The sequence below is a fragment of the Garra rufa genome, chromosome 9, assembly GCF_049309525.1.
Source record: "Garra rufa chromosome 9, GarRuf1.0, whole genome shotgun sequence".
Lineage (NCBI taxonomy): Eukaryota > Metazoa > Chordata > Actinopteri > Cypriniformes > Cyprinidae > Garra > Garra rufa.
The window spans coordinates 2,965,190-2,986,889 of NC_133369.1; the positions used below are offsets into that span (position 1 = coordinate 2,965,190).

A 21,700-nucleotide genomic window follows, 5' to 3' on the forward strand; every position below is an offset into this window, starting at 1 on the left:
CCGACTTTACTCTCGTAGTATTCCGACTTTACTCTCGTAGTATTCCGACTTTATTCTCGTAGTATTTCGACTTTGCTCTCGTATTATTCCGACTTTTATTCTCGTAGTATTTCGACTTTATTCTCGTAGTATTTCGACTTTATTCTCGTATTATTCCGACTTTACTCTCGTAGTATTCCGACTTTACTCTCGTAGTATTTCGACTTTACTCTCGTAGTATTTCGACTTTACTCTCGTATTATTCCGACTTTACTCTCGTAGTATTCCGACTTTACTCTCGTAGTATTCCGACTTTACTCTCGTAGTATTCCGACTTTATTCTCGTAGTATTTCGACTTTGCTCTCGTATTATTCCGACTTTTATTCTCGTAGTATTCCGACTTTATTCTCGTAGTATTTCGACTTTATTCTCGTATTATTCCGACTTTACTCTCGTAGTATTCCGACTTTACTCTCGTAGTATTCCGACTTTACTCTCGTAGTATTCCGACTTTATTCTCGTAGTATTTCGACTTTGCTCTCGTATTATTCCGACTTTTATTCTCGTAGTATTCCGACTTTTATTCTCGTAGTATTCCGACTTTATCCTCGTAGAATTCCGACTTTATTCTCATAGTATTTCGACTTTATTCTCATAGTATTTCGATTAGTATTCCGACTTTTATTCTCGTAGTATTTGGACTTTACTCTCGTAGTATTCCGACTTTATCCTCGTAGTATTCCGACTTTATTCTCGTATTTCGACTTTACTCTCGTATTATTCCGACTTTTATTCTCGTAGTATTTGGACTTTACTCTCGTAGTATTCCGACTTTATCCTCGTAGTATTTCGACATTATTCTCATAGTATTTCGACTTTACTCTCGTAGTATTTCGGCTTTACTCTCGTAGTATTCCGACTTTTACTCTCGTATTATTCCGACTTTATTCTCATAGTATTTTGATTAGTATTTCGACTTTACTCTCGTAGTATTCCGACTTTATCCTCGTAGTATTCCGACTTTATTCTCATAGTATTTCGACTAGTATTTCAACTTTACTCTCATAGTATTCCGACTTTATCCTCGTATTTAGACTTTTTTCGTATTTCGACTTTAATATCAAAATATTACAACTTGATCTTAGTTTTTTTTATTTATTTTTATGTTGCACTAAAACGTCGTCATAAAATACAGATTCATATTATGAGACACTTTATAACAAAACAGTAAAACGTTTTTAAAAGTAGTTCAAATTCTGATTGGTACTTATACTTCACCAAATTACATGTTCATAACCAGCATCTCTGAACAGATATCAAATCCTTCAGGACACCTTGCTGCATGTTTGTGTTGTGTGTGAGTGTCTGTGCTTTGAGAGCGTGTCCAGTTGTCCTGCATGGTCATAGTCGTCGTTTCCCCTAGTGAGCCCTCTGCGAAAGGCCCTGCAGTGCAGACAGTTACCCATAAGACCCTGCAGTTTATACCCGTACAGCTCAGCTAAAGCTGGACACCCCTGTTAACAAGATGTTTCCGCTTCTAATGCGACCCACCAACTGACAAAGCCAGCCCGTACAGCGTCCATATGCTTTTAATAAAATATGGATCATCACCTAAATGGTCATGGATCCTTTTCGCCCACAGTGTCGTGTTTACGGCATAACGGTCAGTTGTTTTTGGTGGTTGGTGTCACAGAAGTACAGCAGAATTAGACTCTTATTAATTGTAACTTGTATGAAATCTCACTATTCCGAGGGTCTTTCCCAGAGAGTGGCTTACTGTTATCCCACTGGTGTGACCCTATTGCATACCAGTTCTCCTTCTCCCCCTAGAGCGAGACTCTGAACTGCTCCGTGAGCGCGAGTCGGTCCTGAGGCTGCGTGAGAGGAGGTGGCTGGATGGAGCCTCCTTCGATGCGGAGCGTGGCTCCACCAGCCGCGAGGGAGAGCCCAGCCTTGACAAGAAGAGCGTGCCGCTGCAGAGCCCTGTCACTCTGGGCGAAGAGCTCCAGTGGTGGCCTGATAAGGTGGGCCTTTAAGCCTTCAGTGTCCTAGATTGGGAGACTTCAAATTTCTGTGGTGCATTTTAAGTCTTGACATATTTAAAGGCATAGTTCACCCAAAAATGCATGTTCACTTGACATTTTGTTTCAGACCTGTATTACTTTGAAGATATTTTGAAGAATGTTTGGAACCAAACATTTGGTTACAGTTGCCATAGACTTAAATTATATGGACATGTCTAAGAGAACTGGAACTGTTTGGTTACAAACATTTTTCAAAATGACTTCAATTGAGTTCTGCAGAAGAAAGCAATGCATACAGGTTTGGAGCAACATTTTTTTTAGGTGAACTATCCCTTTAAGGGTCTATGATGATGAACATGTTTTCAATTTCTTCATTCAAGTAGATTGGCATTATATTTTGTTAAAAGTAGTGAAGCAGTTTTGCTTTCAAATATTGTTTTTTTTTGCAAAAATGGTCTGTCAGTGTGATGTTTGCATCATCCATTTTGTTGTAATGTGATGACTATAAAAGCCATTTAGGTTCTTATAACTGGATGTCTAGGAAAAGTTTATTTTTATTTTTTTTATTTATTTATTTTTTTTAAATCTTGTATTTTACTTTTTAGGTCATTACAAGACTAATTTAGTTTTACATGTTAAATTGCATAACTTGTTAATCAGATTATTTTAATTTTAAAATTGTGATTTAGGATTTTAATATTTAATTTTTTTAATCTTCCATTTTATTTATATGAAATATTTAGTAAATATGTTAAAGTTGGAAAATTTTTGTTATTTCTAGAATTTTATTATATATTTTATTACTTTTTTTATTTTAATTTTAAAATAATGATTAGGCTTTTAAAATGTAGATTTTTTTTTTTATATTTTCCATTTTTATTTATAAAAAGTGTAGTTTAATTTTAAAATTAGAAAATTAGTTTAGTCATTTTTATATATATTTTTTTATATAATTACCAGATTTTAATTTTGAAACTATGATTAGGCTTTTAATATTTAGATTTGTTTTATATTTTCCAGTTTTTTATATAAAAATTTAGTGAATTATCTCAAATTTCTTTTATTAGGTTTGTGAATTTTTAAATTAGACAAAAAATTTGCCATTTCTTGTTTTTATATAGTCATAAGATTATTTTAATTTTAAAACGATTATTAGGCTTTTATTTAGTTTTTTTATATTTTCCATTTTTATCTAATAAAATGATTTATATATATATATATATATATATATATATATATATATATATTTTTTTTTTTTTTTTTAAATATAGTTTTACAGTTTTTTTTTTTTTTAATTTGTTTTATTTATTTTAATACTTTAAGTTGAATTAAATGAAAATCTTGACAGCTAGCTGAAGTAAAGTAACCCAGTTTTTAATTAATCAAGATTTTCTTTATATTATTCATTTATAAATAATTTATATATAATGGTTATTTTATTTCAAGTAAAAGAATGTGCTTTTTATTAGTAAACAATAATAACCCTGATTATTAGGGTCATTTAATCAACTTTTTAAGTCTTATAAATAAGCTTCAAATTGCGTTTTATAAGAACTTGGCATTAGTTTTTTAAACTAGGCTTATTAAAAAGTTATTTTAATCCTGCATATCCTTATTTTACCTTTTATTTTATTGCCCAGCCTGTTTAAAAAACACTTTAGGTTATTGGCCTTCAATTTCTTGGGATTTGTTCAGTTAATAAATTATATTGCATTTATAAAGTTGCAGAGTTGCTATATAACTTTGGTTATGTGATTCTTTAGGACTATGTAACAAAGTTTGTCAGCATCGGGGCTTTGTACTCAGAGATGGTTGCTGTCAGTACCAAAGGTGAACTGTACCAGTGGAAGTGGAATGAGCCTGAACCTTACAGAAACGCACAAGTAAGATTAGCACTACATATTGGACAAGGAACTCTTGTCACTGCTAAATTTGATTTAAATTAAATCTCATAAATCTTTGTGCTTTCATAGAATCCTTCTATACATCACCCTCGTGTCCCTTTCCTGGGCTTGACCAATGAAAAGATCACCCACCTGTCTGCCAACAGTATCCGAGCCACTGTGGCCACGGAAAGTAACAAGGTAAGAAGAACTTTTATTTATTTATATATTTACATGGGAGTGGGTGAGAAGAAAATCATAGGACAAGAGTGGGAGGATACAGCAAGATCAATGATGCTTCAGATCTCAAATTTCCATTAACCTGTATTGCGTAGGTGGCGACTTGGGTGGATGAAACTCTGAGCACCGTTGCTGCTAAACTAGAACATGGCGCACAAACGTTCCCGGAGCTGCAGGGAGAGCGTATCATCTCTCTGCACTGCTGTGCCCTGTACACCTGCGCCCAGCTGGAGAGCAGCCTTTACTGGTGGTGAGCAGACAGAACCATGTCTGATAATTTGAGCTGTTGTTTGAGCTGGTGTTCTTTGAATAAATTCTGAGTTTCTTTTTCCTGTAGGGGTGTTGTGCCTTTTAGTCAACGGAAAAAGATGCTTGAAAAGGCCAGAGCCAAGAACAAGAAGCCAAAGTCCAGTGCAGGCATCTCGTCTATACCCAACATCACCGTAGGAACTCAGGTGAGGAACGTGTTATTGTTGTAGACTGGAAATGTATGTTTTTTCAGGGCTTCTGTGGGGGCCTAAAAAGTCTTAAATTTGGTTGTATCAAATTCAAGGCCTTAAGTCTTAACCCCTTAAGGTGAGACACTGCAGGTGAAAAGGGTATTGATTACATTGATAATTGCAAACAGTTTTTGTAAAATGTTAGGTTTAAATATGCAAATGAGGCATTATTTAATAAAATATGCGCTAATTTGCCTACATTTCTAGAACAAAAATCTAAACACTGGATAAAGTCAGTTTTAAAATTCTTGTCAGAAGTTTTTACAGAGGGGATTTTGGGCATCTCATTTTGTCACTCCATAATTCAGAAAAAAATTAAAACGGACAGGAAAAATTATATTTTTACCATTTTTCAAGCAAATGATATGAACAAATCCCTCTGTAAAAACCTTCAGAATATAGACTGGAATAAAAATGTGAAGTTTTGTGTGTTAGTGCTACTGAAGTGGAGATTTATGGCTCAGTGTAGAAGAAAAAACTCATTTTGAGAAAACGGCCTTCAAAAATATGTATTGTAATTGAAATCTATTGACCCAAATAGATGAAGTGCTATAAAAGAAACACTTAACAGTATCTTTTGGATGTTTTCTTTCCACTAGTCTAAAAAACACTTTATGAGAAAACAGAAAGCCCAAAATCTCAAATTTGACAGATGAATGAAAAAACAGCATTTTTGCCTGTCTTAAATTTGAGCTTAAAATTCCTGCAGAATCCTTGTCATCACAATATATTACTTCATCAATGAAATTAAGTGTAAAAACAAAAACAAAATAATGCTCGTCTTGATAAGTTTGCAATATTTTAGATTTTTGTTATATTCAGGATTCTGATCATATCACCCACTGCCAAATTATCTGTCAATTTTTAATAGCATAATTAGTTTGGTACAGTTCAGAAACTTGCAAAATAGTCTTAAAAACAGAATTGTGATAAGTGATTGTGGATCATGAAAAACACCCTCCTAAATTGAGTATTACAAGTGATGACGTCTTGTTTCCTCATAGGTGTGCCTGAGGAATAACCCTCTTTATCACGCTGGTGCCGTGGCCTTCTCCGTAAACGCTGGCATCCCTAAAGTGGGCGTCCTGTTGGAGTCCGTGTGGAACATGAACGACAGCTGCCGCTTCCAGCTCCGCTCGCCCGAGAGCCTGAAGAACATGGAGAAGAACACCAAGACACAGGAGATCAAGTAAGATGACCACAACACATGCATGAAAGTATTTATGCTAAAAATAGAGTGCTAATGGTTCTGCCTCTTCTTGTCCTCAGGACGGAGAGCAAGCCAGAGCTGGTGAAGACTGAAATGGGCCCTCCGCCCTCACCCGCGTCCACATGCAGTGACACTTCCTCCATCGCCAGCAGCGCTTCTCTACCCTACAGTATGTACACTAGATCACTCACACATCCACTGTTGTACATGGTTTAAGAAACAGGTGTAGAATAGGGCTGTGCAATTTATTAAAATTCAGTTTTAATTTCGATTTCGGCTTCAAATGATTATGAAAGTACTATAATCGACTAGTGGTGCTCTTTCACTCCTCCATAAAAGCCCAATTTCACATGCAAATTAGTAAAATCACGTCACGTGCATAAAATAGGACGTGCTTGATTTATTAAAGTTTATTTGATGTCGTGTTTTTAAAAGCATGAAAGATAATTTGCGCTGTTCTGTGTATGCGCTCAGAGATGGAACGGAACAAGGACAAGTTAAGTGAATGTTTAGCTTAAAATGCGCACCTGAACAGACAAATACATGCAAATATGTCTAAATGCAGCGTTTGGTGATAGGGCTGTCGCGGTAACCGCAATATCGCAATACCGCGCTATTGACGTGCATAACCGCAGAGGAATGCAACAACCGCAGCAACTGCGATATTTGCCTGTTTTCTTTTTTCCTAAGGTTTTGCCCTTCTCATTTAATACCTGTGTGCTGAAAATTAGTAATAAGTTGGTAATGATAACATAATGTGTTTATTATGAGGCTCAGTAGATATGCACTTAACAAGCCTAAACAGACAGCGAATGAGAGAGAGATCGACTGAGCTTGTGCGATTACCTGCGTCTGTCTTTCAGATCGAGTCAGGTATGTATGTGAAACTAGCTTGTCATGTCCAAGGAAAGTGAAATCTCCGTCTTAGCATCGACGCTCTGCTGGTCAGCTGAGCCTTTAAAAGTGGCGATTAAAGTTAAAATTATTTCAACATCATGTTTCATTATGTCTCTCTTTGAATAAATAAGCGTTTTTGAATGTGTAGTTGAATGAACGGTTTAAAGACTTACTCAAAGATAGTCTCTTGCCTCCATCTTGTGGCGTAACAATGAAACTGCACTGACTGACAGCTCACCTAGAACACGCAGGTGAAATACTGACAGAAAAAGTCTCTTGTCCAGTCAGATTCGAGGAGATATATATATATATATATATACGCACGCACGCGCACACACACACTAAGAGTTCAGATGCAAAGCCTCTAAGTATGTTTGACATTTTTCTTTAAAATTTGCATTTCTTTCTAGCTAGGTTTCTATGTAAGTACTGTTTACTTCACTTCATGTATCAACGCGATTTGGTTTCGGTTTATTGATTTCTGAATATGACCTTACATTGTAACAGCCTACACCAGAGGTTGCATTAGACTTCAACATTGTCTGTCATTTTGACGGACAGGGTCGTAAAAATTCCGTCATAATCTATTATTACCCGTCATTTTAATTTTCATATTTTAATTATAATGACACATTTAATTGCTTTTATTTTTGTTCACATTTAAATTTTTAATCATGAACCTACAGGGCGAGCATACTGTATAGGTTTATGCACTTATTTATGAAGAGAACAGATGAACAGAAACTGTGCACTTTTCATGTTCAACACCACACCCGAAGTAGACCATTTTTGCAAGGGCTGGTTTCAAAAAAATCGATTTCTCAATTTTAATAGAATCTTATTTTTATGCACCATTATCTACGTATATTTAAATCTCAGTGGATCTTGCTGTTTTCAGCTCACGAATTAACAGTAGGTGTTAATTCGCATATTGATTGAGCTCTGTGCTTTCTTACTTTCAATATGAGAAAGTCTCAGATTTCTAACTCTATTTCATCAGGAAATTCAAGCAATAAATACCGTTATGGCGTTGTTTAATGTGGCGTGATAGACAGTTGTAGTTTATACTGGGTGCTCGCATGTGCGTATGAAATGCATAGCAAAGATTCGTCGTGACAGTTTCGTTTTTGTTCTGTATCCAGTGCTCTGCTGCCACAATGGAGCGCGCTTGCCACCAACTGGACAGGGGTGGGAATTACAGTTACAATTTACAACAGATCACCCGCAGTGTAATCTGTCAAAATGACGGACAGCCTTCAGATTTTTCCGTAACTGATTAAAAAAAAATCCGTCAATGACGGACAATTTTTGGTTAATGCGACCTCTGGCCTACACACACACACACACACACATATATATATATATGTATGGCGGTAATACCGCATATCGCGCTACTGAGCCACTCAAAATTACCGCAAGGGAAATTCCTTAACCGTGACAGCCCTATTTGGTGATTATTTGTGTAAACCTTCGTCAGTTACGTCTCAAATTAAGGTGAACAGTTGAGAATGAAATACATTTGTAACCGTATATTGGATCGGTGCAGCTCTTAAAGTGGCCACAAGTAAGTAATATTCCTTCTGCCGTCTCTGTGCTTAATGTTAATCAAACAACAAAATCACTCACTTCTCTTGACGGAGAGACTTTTTGTAGTTTTTATAAGAAAAGCATGTTAATTCTTACAGTGAGGACCATGTTGTTTTATTTTACATTTAATTACATTAAATTTCTAAAAATAAAGGGAAAAAGTTCATTTGGATCTTTTTTTTTTCTATTGCATTACTATCTTTTAAATTAATCATATAAAGTTCCAGACCCATTCATAAAAGTGTCCTAGTTATGATGCAACAATAAGGATGGCCTGTGATCAGTGTTTGAATGAAGTCCCTTGCCATGTGCTCTGCATTTATTGATTCAGATTGTTTGCATATGAAGACTGTTTCTTGTTTTGCTATTCATGGCATTTCTCACATCTTCACAACATTTTATGAAACACTGCTGGTTTACGTTCTGTAATATGCATTCAGTGATATTTTTAATGTTTTTTTTGTTTTGGTTTTTTTTGCATTTATTTGATCTAAAGTACAGTAAAATTTTGAAATATTTTTACTATTTAAAATAACTGTTTTCTATTTGAATATGTTTTAAAATGCAATTTATTCCTTTAATTTCCAAATTAAATTTTTAGCATCATTACTCTTATCACATGATCCTTCAGAAACCATTAGAATATTCTGATTTGCTGCTCAAATAACATTTATGTTGAAAACAGCACAGTATTTTTTTTCTTTGAATAGTATAAAGAACAGCATTTAACTAAATAGAAATCTTTAGAAACATTTATCATCACTTTTAATCTTTTCTGTAATTAATTTTAATTAATTTCTAATTTATTTTCCAAAAAATGAACATTTGAATGGTAAAATGTATAATGTTACAAAAGCTTTTTATTTTAGATAAATGCTAATCTTTGGATTTTTCTATTCAGCAGATAATCCTGAAATTACCCAACTGTTTGAAAGATTGATAATAAAAATAAAAGTTTCTTGGAACAGCAAATAAGAATATTAGAATGATTTCTGAAGGATCATGTGACACTGAAGACTGTAACACTGAAGTAATGTTGAAAATTCAGCTTTGATCACAAGAATAAATGAAATTTAAAATACATTCAAATAGAAAGCAGTTATTTTAAATAATAAAAATATTTCACAATAATACTGCTTCTGCTATATTTTGGAGCAAATAAACTGTTCAAAAACTTTTGACTGCTAGTGTATATTCAAATATATTAAAATTACCCTCAAATGTTTTTTCAACAGAGTTAACCTTGAAGAACCTTGAGGTTTTTGTCTAAAACAATCTTTAAAAACCCTATAATTTAAATTTACGTATTTTTTAAATACTATTTCTGCTTGTGAGTCGCCAAGGAAACTGCCATGGTGTTAAAACATCCTCACATTTGTTTTCAACATTATTGTTTTCAAATAAGAAGTTTGAGTAGCTGACTTGAACTAGAACAGTTTAAACATTCCTGTTTGGTCTTTTGTGAGATGTGTCTGCAGTGTTCATTACTGCCATTGCTAACCTATTACCTGCTGTGCTACAGAGCGAAGGCGTTCAACGCCGGCTCCAAAGGAGGAGGAGAAGGTCAATGAGGAGCAGTGGCCTCTACGAGAGGTTGTTTTCGTGGAGGACGTTAAAAACGTCCCCGTGGGAAAGGTGGGTGCAGGCGTACACGTCGATCCAGTGGAGCCCGAAACTACAAGCATATTTTCTCCACTGTTTTTGGATTCTCTATATGCCTTGTTATTGTAGAATTACCAGTGATGATAGGTGACAGTTTATACAAGCGTACTGTTTTTCTTGACGTGTGATGTTCCTGTCTGTGTTTTGTCTCTGGTCTATGTGTGATGCTTTGCTATGACACCTCATTTGCAACAGTTCTCTCTTTTGAACTCAAGGTGCTAAAAGTCGATGGTGCATATGTTGCTGTGAAATTTCCAGGGACGTCGAGCAGCGTGAGCAGCCAGAGCGCAGCTCCCACTGACTCTGACCCCTCCTCACTGCTGCAAGACTGTCGACTGCTCAGAATAGATGAGCTACAGGTAAACACACAAGTGCAGCTGTAAAAGCACACGGTTTTCCATTTGATAAGACATTAATGCATGATACAGAATGCCATTTTGATGAGAAATTGAAATTATAAATAGTCACTACTTAACATACTGTTTCATACATGGTCATATAGCAATAATTGGTTACTCAGTCTGAGTCTGAAACATGTGACTCAAATTATGTAGGCCTAAATTATTTCTGGGTGTGAGTCACACTTTTTTTTTTTTTTTTTAAATATTTAAATGTCACCCTGAACCAGTCTTAAGTCGCTGGGGTATATTTGTAGCAATAGCCAAAAATACATAGTATGGGTCAAAATTATAGATTTTTCTTTTATGCCAAAAATCATTAGGAAATTAAGATCATGTTCCATGAAGATTTTTTTGTAAAATTCCTACTGTAAACACATCAAAATGTAATTTTTGATTAGTAATATGCATTAAGTACTTAATTTGGACAACTTTAAAGGTGATTTTCACAGTATTTTGATTTTTTTTTTTGCACCCTCAGATTCCAGATTTTCAAATAGATGTATTTCGACCAAATATTGTCCTGTCCTAACAAACCATAAATCAGAAGAAAGCTTGTTTATTGAGCTTTCATATGATGTATACATCTCAGTTTTGTAAAATTTAACCTTATGACTGGTTTTGTGGTTCAGGGTCACATATATAAAGCTAAATATAGCTTTCCATTGATGTATGGCTTGTTAGGATAAAACATTATTTGGATGAGATACAACTATTTGAAAATCTGTAATCTGAGGGTGCAAAAAATCTAAATATTGAGAAAATCACCTTTACAGTTGTACAAATGAAGTAATTAGCAATGCATATAACTAATCAAATTTAGTTTTGATATTTACAGTAGGACATTTACAAAATATCTTCATGGAACATGATCTTTACTTAATATCCTATAGATGTTTGGCGTGTGTGTTTTTTTTTTTTTTGTGGACCCATAATGTGTATTGTTGGCTATTGCTACAAATATACCTGTGCTACTTATGACTGTTTTTTTGGTTCAGGGTCACATAAGGTTGACATTAAGACTAAATGTACATGCACAAAGGAATGGAATATGCCAATATAAATATTTTTCAGATTTTTGTTTTTTTGAAAAGCAAGGATCCTCATCTATATTTTTTGTGTATTTTATAATAAAAAAGAGTATTTGAAAAAATATATTGTAGAGAGTTACAAAATTCAATGTCTCATTTCAATTATTATTTAAACTAAATTTCTTCATTTAAATTATTTACTTATTCTGAACGTTTTACTGAAAAATAAAAAAAAAATTACTTTTAAGTTGGCATCATATTATTTTAGCAGAAAATGGCGGAAACTCCATCTTTAATTAAAACAGGCTACAAATCTATTGAAATGCTGTAATCATCTTCTGCGAAAATAAAGCATAACTGGTGGTTTTTGCATTCCCAAGCACTCAAACTCACAACACATGCAAAAAAAAAAAGTTGAATGCATTCACTGTGAACTGAGCCGTTCTGCGGCACGGAAAACACCGGATCACGAGCTGATCACCTGAACGAAGTGTGTGCATTGCTTTGAAACATACAGCAAAAACAGACTTGATGAAGGGATTAATCTATATTGTGCCTTCGTTTTTTGTTTGTTTGATAGATACTGTGACAAAGCATATTGACGCAAAACGCAACTTCAAAGAACTTAAGTTAGAAAATGTAAAAAATCTACGCTTTTTGCCTATATCGTCAAGTGAACATGATGATTTTCATATCGCGATACCACAATATTGATAATATCGTTACATCCCTAAAATGTCATAATCATTTGGGGAATGATGGAATTCAAGCATGTCAAGTTAAAAACATGTTTTTAGAAAAATTGAGAAAAATTAAAACATTTAACTGACAGACATTTCTCTTTTCTTTCGAACAGGTTGTTAAAACTGGTGGAACACCAAAAGTTCCAGACTGTTTTCAGCGCACTCCTAAAAAACTTTGTATCCCAGAAAAAGCTGAAATTTTAGCTGTGAATGTTGACTCCAAAGGTGACTGTTATTTTACTTTTTATTTCACATCTTGTTGTGAATTTGCCGTTCATCTGCTTGACTGCTCTGTTGTCTTTCATCCCACAGGAGTTCATGCTGTGTTGAAAACTGGCAGCTGGGTACGGTACTGCGTCTTTGACTTGGCCACCGGCAAAGCCGAGCAGGAGAATCACTTCCCCACTAGTAACCTGGCCTTTCTGGGCCAGAGTGAGCGTAATGTGGCCCTCTTCACCGCTGGCCAGGTGAGACCATTACATAGTCCTGATATGTCATACACAGGGCTCTACAGGGATCTATTGTGATGAACTAAGAGTGATCGCTTTCAATGATTAAGTGAGTTTGTAAATGAGATATTAATACAGTACGACAGTTAAATAAACAAGAAGTTAATATTAAAGTCACTTACATTGTCTGACTATAGCACTATTGCCTGATTTTGCTCTTTCTTCGTCAAAAATGATCTAAAATGCGCATCTCCATTCAAACACACTAGTGTTTCATTTATGATTAAATGTACATTTTAAAATGAATCTAGTGAGTCTGATTCAATTTCCCATTCATAAAGTCATTTGCTTTTCCTGAATGAACCAGCCTTTCGAACGAATCAAATATGATTCAGTAATTAAATCAGTGACTTGTCGCCACCTACTGGCAGATTTAGTTTAATTTTTAAACTATCTGTTTAGTTTTTTTAAATCATTTAATATTTCTGTATTCAAAAATGTATATTTAAAACATAAATCTCAAAATGAATTTATAAATTTGCGCTCATGCCAGCTGAGCATCATTAAACACATAACACATACAAGACACTTGTTTTTTTGTGCTGTCTTTTTAGTACAAATAAATTTAATATTGTTAATTAGTTAATAATTTGGTTGGTAACTTACTCTTATAATACTTGTTCTTATGTTTTAATTATAAATTTGAAAAAGCTTTAACACAATTAAAAAAAAAAAATTGACATAAAAGATGACATACTTTTAATAAAGTTGCCAAAAAGCCGTTACAAAGGTAAAATCTAAATTCCCCTGTAAATCACTTTAAGGAGTCAAATATCACCTCGTAATGGGAAGGCAATATTTTTTTTTTTTTTTTTTTTTTTTAAGATTTGATTGATTAAAAAGCACCACAAGTGCTCCTAAAAAGAAAAGTAAGCGTAGAGCCCTGATACACCTCTTTCATTCTCTTTGCTTGTTTTAACTTTCTCATATTTGCATTCTCAGGAGAGCCCCATCATTTTGAGGGACGGAAACGGCACCATTTATCCCATGGCTAAAGACTGTATGGGTGGAATTCGCGACCCTGATTGGCTAGACCTCCCGCCTATTGCTAGTCTAGGCATGGGAGTTCATTCGCTCGTCAACCTTCCCAGTAACTCCACAATCAAGAAGAAAGCGGCCATCATCATCATGGCTGTGGAGGTATGCGACACTGACCTGCTTTCAATTAGACTTCCAGTTCATTCACTAGTTTATAGTCATAAATGTGAGTGAAATGCTTGAGGCCTTATTTTTAGTTGACATTTTGTTTGGTTTCTGTGTTTCAGAAGCAGACGCTGATGCAGCACGTGCTGCGCTGTGATTATGAGGCGTGCAGGCAGTATCTGATCAGTCTGGAGCAGGCCATGCTGCTGGAGCAGAACCCTCACGCTCTGGATGCTCTGCTGGGTCACCGCTGCGATGGCAACCGTAACGTCCTCCATGCCTGCGTCTCCGTCTGCTTCCCTGTCAGCAACAAGGAAACCAAGGAGGAGGAAGGTAAGCATGCAGTATTTTTTTTAATTTTATTTTTTATTTTAAGCAACTTTGAGAATATTATTATAGGTTTTATTAATATTTTAAATGAACTTAACATTTATACTTTCATTTTTAGTTTTTTTTTTTTGTTTATTTTTATTTTTTAGTGTTTCATCTTAAGACAAGACACTGCAAGTGAATAGCGTAAAAAAAAGAACTAATAGTTATCACCTTACTTACCCAGTTGATTGATTACTTTGATAATTGCAAACATTTTTTGTATTATACGTTTTCTAAAATGTTAGGTTTAACCCTTGTGCGACCTTATGGACATTTTTGTCCATTTCAGTTTTATCTTTTGTTTTAAGTGTGCCTATGTTAATGCCAACTGCATAAATCTTGGCTCAGGTGTTTATTTTTATATTATATGATTGTTTAGTCTGATTGTTTAGTCTGGTAGATTTTGTACAAAGTTTGAGTGTTCGCAAAGCCTAACAGGTGTTCGCAAAGCAAAACCAATACATATTTGGTGCTTGAGGGCTTGGTCATTTCTTTGCTTGCAAGATGAAGAGATGTTACTCAGCAGAGGAAGCTCTGGAGCTGGTGTTGCCCACTGACAGTGAGCATTATGTAAAGAAACCAGCTTTTAAAGCATTACAATTCTGAAAATGAATGAATGTTTGGTAATTATGAATAGATGAGATGCTGATAAAAAAAAAAACAACAGTCAGTGAAAGTGAAAAAAATATTAATATATAAATATTATTTAGTATATGGAAATTAACTACTATTTTTCATTTTTTCCATAAAAAACACCTGTGGCATTATGTAAACAAACCAGCATTTAAAGGAATAAATTCTGAAAATTACTGAATGTTTGGTATCTATGGATAGAACAGATGCTAGTTAAAAAATCATCATCAGTGAAAGTGGAAAAAAAATATTAATGATATTTTTATGGCAATTTTTGGACATGGATATTTTTGTCCATTTTGCGCCTATGTGAAACTTTTTTTGAATGCGCAAGGGTTAAATATGCAAATGAGGCAGTATTTAATTAAATGTGTTAATTTGCATACATTTCTAGTACAAAAATCTAATCACTGAATGAAGTCTTGTTTAATTTTTTTGACATTAGAGTCAGATGTTTTTACAGAGGGGATTTTTCTCTTTTTGTCATTCCTTAACTCAGAAAAACTTTGAACAGGCAAAAACACATGTATTTTTTTACATTTTTGGGAGAATAAAATCTTGTATAAAATCAAGCTAATTATATATGAACACATCCCTCTGGAAAAACCTTCAGGATATAGACAGGAATAAAAATGTAAAGTTTGTTGTGTGTAAGTGCTACTGATGGCTCAGTGCAGGAGAAAAAACGGCCTTTAAAAATGTCTTGTAATTACAATCTATTGACACAAATAGATAAAGTGCTATATAAGAAACACTTAATTGTGTCTTTTGGGTGTTTTCTTTTCACTAGTCTAAAAACACACAAAAAAAGCTCAACCTCAAATAACATTATTTTTAACCATTATCTAACATAAAATAATTAGCTTAAACATTTTATTTTAACAAACAAAATTGATGACGATCCCCATAATATGGAGATGCATAGATCATTAGTCATGTAGTAGTGTTCCGTGATGACAAGCGAGTTCACTAGGTTTTGCAACGCTGCCGATGCTAGATGTTTGTCCAAACCCAGCCTTAGATGAATGATGTGCGATGTGTTTCAGAAGCAGAGCGGTCTGAAAGGAACACGTTCGCTGAAAGGCTGTCTGCCGTCGAGGCCATCGCCAATGCCATTTCAGTGGTGTCCAGCAACAGCTCCGGGAACCGCACAGGATCGTCCAGCAGCCGAGGGTCAGTGTTCAGATTCACTGCGATGCAGAAAAGCACTTCACCTGAAGTGCATTTAAAACAAACTACTGTCAGTTTTGCAAACTCGAAAGAGTTTATGAGGAAAAAGATGAATATTAGAGTACAGTAGCACATTGAAATAAATAAATTGCAACAATTATTGTACATTAACTATTTTGCTTGATTATATTACATTTATGTAAAGTTTTAATACCGTAGGGGGCACTGTTGGCCTGCTTGTAATAAAATGAAAGTAAAAAACACACAACATTTAGACTGTTTCTGATTAAAGGAAGCAGTAATTGATGTAATAAAATCATGAGTATGTTTTGATTTAAAGGTCAGAATCTATAGCTTGCATGAATATTAAAAAAAATCACAAACAAGACTCATGTAAATTAATTTTATATATTCTGATTTATTAATGTGTAATGTTACTTTTTTTTATACAAATAATGAGTTCTAAAACGATTTTCAGAATTTGTACAACTCTTTTGCTTAAGACCATCTACAAATGTCAAATCTTAAAATAAAATGTTAGGGTTACTACTGCATTTTTCTGAAAAACAAAAAAATGCAGCGGTTTATATTTAAATATGGTTATTTTCAAAGCTTCACTGTACTGTCATTATAAAAGAACTTCATTATTGTTTATTTTTAACAAACAAGTTCCTGTTAAAAACTAACCAAAATGAAAAATAATTTGCTTATTTGCATCCAAACAAAAGGATTTCAGTATCTGCGTTTGCTATCAGCCAAAATAAGTTGAAAAATATTGGCATATCGTAAAAATCCAATGTCGTGCATCCCTAATTTTTGCATTTGATAGATGCTTTTATCCAAAGCAACTTACATTTCATTCAAGCAGGATACCTGTAGGTCCTTAAAGTCTTCATTTTGGTTTAAGACCATAAGTCTTAAATGGTGTTTATTATTTTAAAGAGTGTACATTTGGGGACAGAAAAAAAGAATCACAATACATTCTAATGTGATTAAACTTGAAATGATGATGAGTTAATGAAGTGAATATGAATGCTGCACAGTCAAAGATAAAATGTTGTAAAATAAAATGTGAATTGTATAACCAAAATACCAATACAACAGAAAAAAAACTATTTTATTGATATTTTGGTTGTGAAGTTCACTGCGTCAGGCATTTAATCCAGCAAATTCTGTCACAAAAAGGAAAGGAAGGTCTTTTAATTGCCTTTCTTTAAACGTATTGTATCAACAGAAACCAACACTGATCAACACAAGGTTGTATGGGTTTGTTCTATAGCCGTGCATTAATTTTGTTAATTTCAACTTCGTCTAAAAAGTGTTAAATTTGTTCTTAAAAATTCCTTGGAAATCAAACCAGTGGCTTTGGCATTCAGAGCAAGATGAGTGATAGAAAATAAAGAAATGGCTTTTCTCCTTCTGTATTTGCTTGTTGATGTACAGTTTCATGTTCATTCTTCTCGTTTCAATAGCTTGCGTTTGAGAGAGATGATGAGGCGCTCCCTCCGCGCCGCAGGTTTGGGTCGCCATGAATCCGGCCCTTCCTCCAGCGACCACCAAGACCCCGTTTCACCCCCTATTGCACCTCCCAGTTGGGTACCAGACCCTCCACCAATGGATCCTGGTGAGTTCTGCAGTTTTTGGCTCATATCGGATGTATTGCATGTATGCGATTAGCCTAATGTCTTACAAAACCATCTTCTCTGCTAGATGGTGACATTGATTTCATCTTGGCCCCTGCAGTGGGCTCCCTTACCACTGCTTCCACAGGCACTAACCAGGGACCTAGCACTTCCACCATCCCAGGTATGAACCAGCTACAGGACACTAATTTTGCTTTGGACATCAATAGGGGTCATATTCAGAACCGTTTTGTTTTGGTATCAACGATTAGCATTAGAATATTATAGTGTAATCATTTACATAATAATATTAATAATAATTTAAATAATGATAATAATAATAATAATAATAATATTATAATTATTATTTTTATATACTGTTATTACTATAAAGTTAGTTAGTTTGCATTGGATTTCGTTTTTATATATTCAGTTTATTAAATGTAAAGTTTCAGTATTTTTATTATTATTATTATTATTATTATTATTTTTTTTTTTTATTTAGGTTTTTTTTGTTGTTGTTATTTTAGTACTTCAAGAAAATGAGATGTTGCTTTGGCAAACAAAATATTTTTTAAGAATGTTTTTTTTTAAGTTATTTTTTTATTTATAGTAGTCAACATTTGAAGTGGATCAAAAAAGTTGATCAAAGTTGTCCTAAGGTAAGAATGGGTATTGTTTTGGTTTTAGGACAACTTTGATGAAAGGTTTTGATCCACTTCAAATGTTGAATACTGTAGTATTTTTAATGTTTATTAATTTTAAATAATATAATTATTATTTATATTATTATTTATTTATTTTTTCTATCAGTTTTTTTTTTTTTTTTGAAGTTTTAGTTTTTTTTGTATTTATTTTAGTACTTCGAGGAAATGAGAAATGTTGCTTTGGCAAAAAAAAAAGTTTTATATATATTTGGTATTTTTATGTTTATTTTAAGTACTATTATTATTATTATTAATATTTTTGTTTGTTAGAATTAGATTTTTTTTATATATTTTCAGATTTTACTTATTTTATAGTTTAATTTTTTTTAATTAATTTTTTTGAAGTTTTAGGGTTTTTTTTGTAGTTATTTTAGTACTTTGAGGAAATGAGAAATGTTTTTTTTTTTTTAATTTATATTTGGTTATTTTTTGTTTATTTTAAGTAGGTATTATTATTATTATTAATAATATTTTGGTTTGTTTGAACTAGATTTTATTTTATTATTTTCAGATTTTACTTTAATTTTAAAGTTTCTTTTTTTTTCAGATTTTTTTCTTAATTTATTTTAGTTATTTTAGTACTTCAAGGAAATGAGAAATGTTTCTTTGGCAAAACTAATAATTTAAAAAAAAAGTTTTTTTTTTTTATGTATGTATTTTATATACATGCATGTATTTTATAATATAATATTTATTAGTAAACCTGCAGCCATTTTAAGTCAGAATCCCTTCAGTTGAGAGCCGCTGCTCTGTGGTGTCATTTTATTAACGTTTTCACCATTTCTCATGATTACTGAAGGACCTTCATCTGAACCATCAGTAGTGGAATCTAAAGACCGGAAGGCCAACGCACACCTGATACTGAAGCTCATGTGTGACAGCGTCGTCTTGCGTCCTCACTTAAGAGAGCTGCTTTCTGCCAAGTACGTGGCCCTCCTTCAGCTCTAAATCTCTCTTTAGCAGTCGTTGAGTGTTTGTTTTGCTGTTGTTTGATAGGGATGCTCGTGGAATGACTCCGTTCATGTTGGCGGTGAGCGGAAGAGCTTACCCTGCAGCCATTACTGTTTTAGAGGCAGCACAGAAAATAGCCAAAGGTGAGTGCATAAGCATTATTTTAGTTTTATAATATACCATTATGGTTTTTGATTAGGTTTTTATTCTGTCTAAATAGTCTTTTTTTTTTCATGTTGAAAATTAATGAAATGAAAATGAGAAATTTATTTAATTTTTTTCCAGTATTTGATTTAAGTGAACTTTTGTTCTATTTTTTGTAATTAGTTTTTTTTTGTCTAAATGTTTATTTATTTTAGGTTTAGTAATTTTGTTTCTGTTCGTTTTATGTATGTCTATTTATTTCAGTTTTAGAGGCAGTATTTGTTTTTATTTTAAGCTTTAGTATTGTTTTTGTCTCCCCCCCCCCCGCCCCCCCCAAAATATATATATTTTTGGTTATTTTAGTACTTCACTACACAAATTAGAAATGGTATTATTTTAAAGATTTTTTTTAATTCAGTGTTTTATTTCAGTTAACGTTTATTTTATTTTTTTTCCTTGTTCATTGTTTTAAAAATGTCTATATGGTTTTTATGTGTTAATTGATTTTGATATGTTATCTTATTTTAAGATGATTTTTTTCAATGTGATTTTATTTTATTTTATTTCTTTTGGTCATTTTTGTTCTTTTTTTAAATGTCTCTGTTTATTTATATATGTAATGTATATAATTTTTTTTTTCAAGTTCAACTAAATGAAAATCCAATTTGTTATTTTTTTTTAATATCTAAATAGTTCTTATTTGTTTATATAGATTATTTATTTTAGTTTTAGATATTTTAGTACTTCAAGTTAAATGTAACCAAAATGAGATGCCAATTTTTTTTTATTCCCCCAATAATTCATTTCATTGCAGTTAACATTTATTTCATGTAACAAATAATTTTAATGGGTTTAGTTAACTATAATAAATAGTTAACTATAATAATCGAAACATAATATAATATGTTTCGAAACATATTTATAGACGTTTATAAATCTTAACTGGATCTTATTTTTTTTGTCTAGGTGAACCAGGTCTTGGAGAGAAAGATGATGCAGCGTCTGTGTTCATGGAGATGATCTGTCCTTCAGGAACCAACCCAGATGACTCTCCCCTGTACGTCCTGTGCTGTAATGACACTTGCAGCTTCACCTGGACTGGAGCTGAACACATCAACCAGGTACAAACTCCTGTGAAATTTTTGTTTGTTTGTTGTTTTTGAGAAGCACTGAGCTGAATCTTTTTATAGGATAGCACTGTGATTAATTGAATTATCTGTTTGCAGGATATCTTTGAGTGCAGAACTTGTGGCCTGCTGGAGTCTCTGTGCTGCTGCACTGAATGCGCCAGGGTTTGTCACAAGGGTCATGACTGCAAGTGAGTGCACTGCAACTTTTGCAAGAAATTAAAATGACAAGTAATACAAAAATTATGCATACAACAAAATTACTAAAATTAAAATAAAAGCTGAAGTATGTAACCCTGGACCACAAAACCAGTCAGAGGTTCATCTAAAAGCTGAATAAATAAGCTTTTCATTGATGTGTGGTTGTTAGGAGAGGACAACATTTTGCCAAGATATTTAAAAATCTCTGAGGGTGCAAAAAATTTAAAATATAGAGAAAATTGCCTTTAAAGTTGCCCAAAATGATGTTCTTAGCAATGCATATTGCAAATTATATTTACAGGAGGAAATTCACAAAATATCTTCACAGAACATGATCTTTACTTAATATCCTAATGATTTTATGAAAAACCGATCTCATACAATGTATTTTTGCATATTGCTACAAATATACCTGTGCTACTTATGACTAGTTTTGTGATCCAGGGTCACATATAGATTAAACATACTATAAAAATAAAAGCGAATTAAAATACTAATGAACACTATAGTAATATATAGGGTTGGGTATTGTTCACATTTTAACCAGTACGGTACCCAACGGTACCTTTTTTCTTTAGTACTTTACTCTGTGTAACAAAACAAAAACAAAAATCTGATAATCAAATGAAGCCATTAAGCATTTATTTATTTTTAATCAAATATATATATATATTTTTTTTTACAAACTTTACTGTTAAAATTAACACATGGAGGAAAAATTGTATGAATATTACTACAATAATAATAATAATACAATAATAGTTTTTTTTCTATAATTAAGTGGTCAGTCTGGTTGTATTTATTTTATAATTTAATTGTTTTATTTAAATCTGTTTTTTTTTTTGTAGTATTTTAGTTTTTTAGTTTAAGTTAAACTAAATGAAAATAAGATATTTTTTTCAATATTTTTTTTGCCATTTGTTATTTTTTTAATGTCTAAATAGTTTTGATTTATTTTAAGTTTAG

General features: G+C 32.9%; 1 protein-coding gene across 6 annotated transcripts in view; it reads left to right on the forward strand.

Moving 5' to 3' along the window:
* Positions 1-21,700, forward strand: part of ubr5 (ubiquitin protein ligase E3 component n-recognin 5) — a 70,122-nt gene that overhangs the window by 18,192 nt on the left and 30,230 nt on the right. For 4 of the 6 annotated variants that reach the window (XM_073846548.1, XM_073846551.1, XM_073846552.1 and 1 more), the window contains 20 exons: positions 1,793-2,004; positions 3,768-3,887; positions 3,978-4,088; positions 4,223-4,377; positions 4,465-4,582; positions 5,632-5,816; positions 5,897-6,006; positions 9,844-9,956; positions 10,199-10,342; positions 12,269-12,380; positions 12,468-12,622; positions 13,607-13,804; positions 13,930-14,140; positions 15,859-15,985; positions 17,455-17,606; positions 17,693-17,788; positions 19,111-19,234; positions 19,308-19,405; positions 20,373-20,527; positions 20,633-20,724. In XM_073846548.1, coding sequence (XP_073702649.1) covers positions 1,793-2,004; positions 3,768-3,887; positions 3,978-4,088; positions 4,223-4,377; positions 4,465-4,582; positions 5,632-5,816; positions 5,897-6,006; positions 9,844-9,956; positions 10,199-10,342; positions 12,269-12,380; positions 12,468-12,622; positions 13,607-13,804; positions 13,930-14,140; positions 15,859-15,985; positions 17,455-17,606; positions 17,693-17,788; positions 19,111-19,234; positions 19,308-19,405; positions 20,373-20,527; positions 20,633-20,724 — 2,788 coding nt within the window. The remainder of the gene's footprint in view (positions 1-1,792; positions 2,005-3,767; positions 3,888-3,977; positions 4,089-4,222; positions 4,378-4,464; positions 4,583-5,631; positions 5,817-5,896; positions 6,007-9,843; positions 9,957-10,198; positions 10,343-12,268; positions 12,381-12,467; positions 12,623-13,606; positions 13,805-13,929; positions 14,141-15,858; positions 15,986-17,454; positions 17,607-17,692; positions 17,789-19,110; positions 19,235-19,307; positions 19,406-20,372; positions 20,528-20,632; positions 20,725-21,700) is intronic. The other 2 variants (XM_073846549.1, XM_073846553.1) reach the window with 2 other exon arrangements.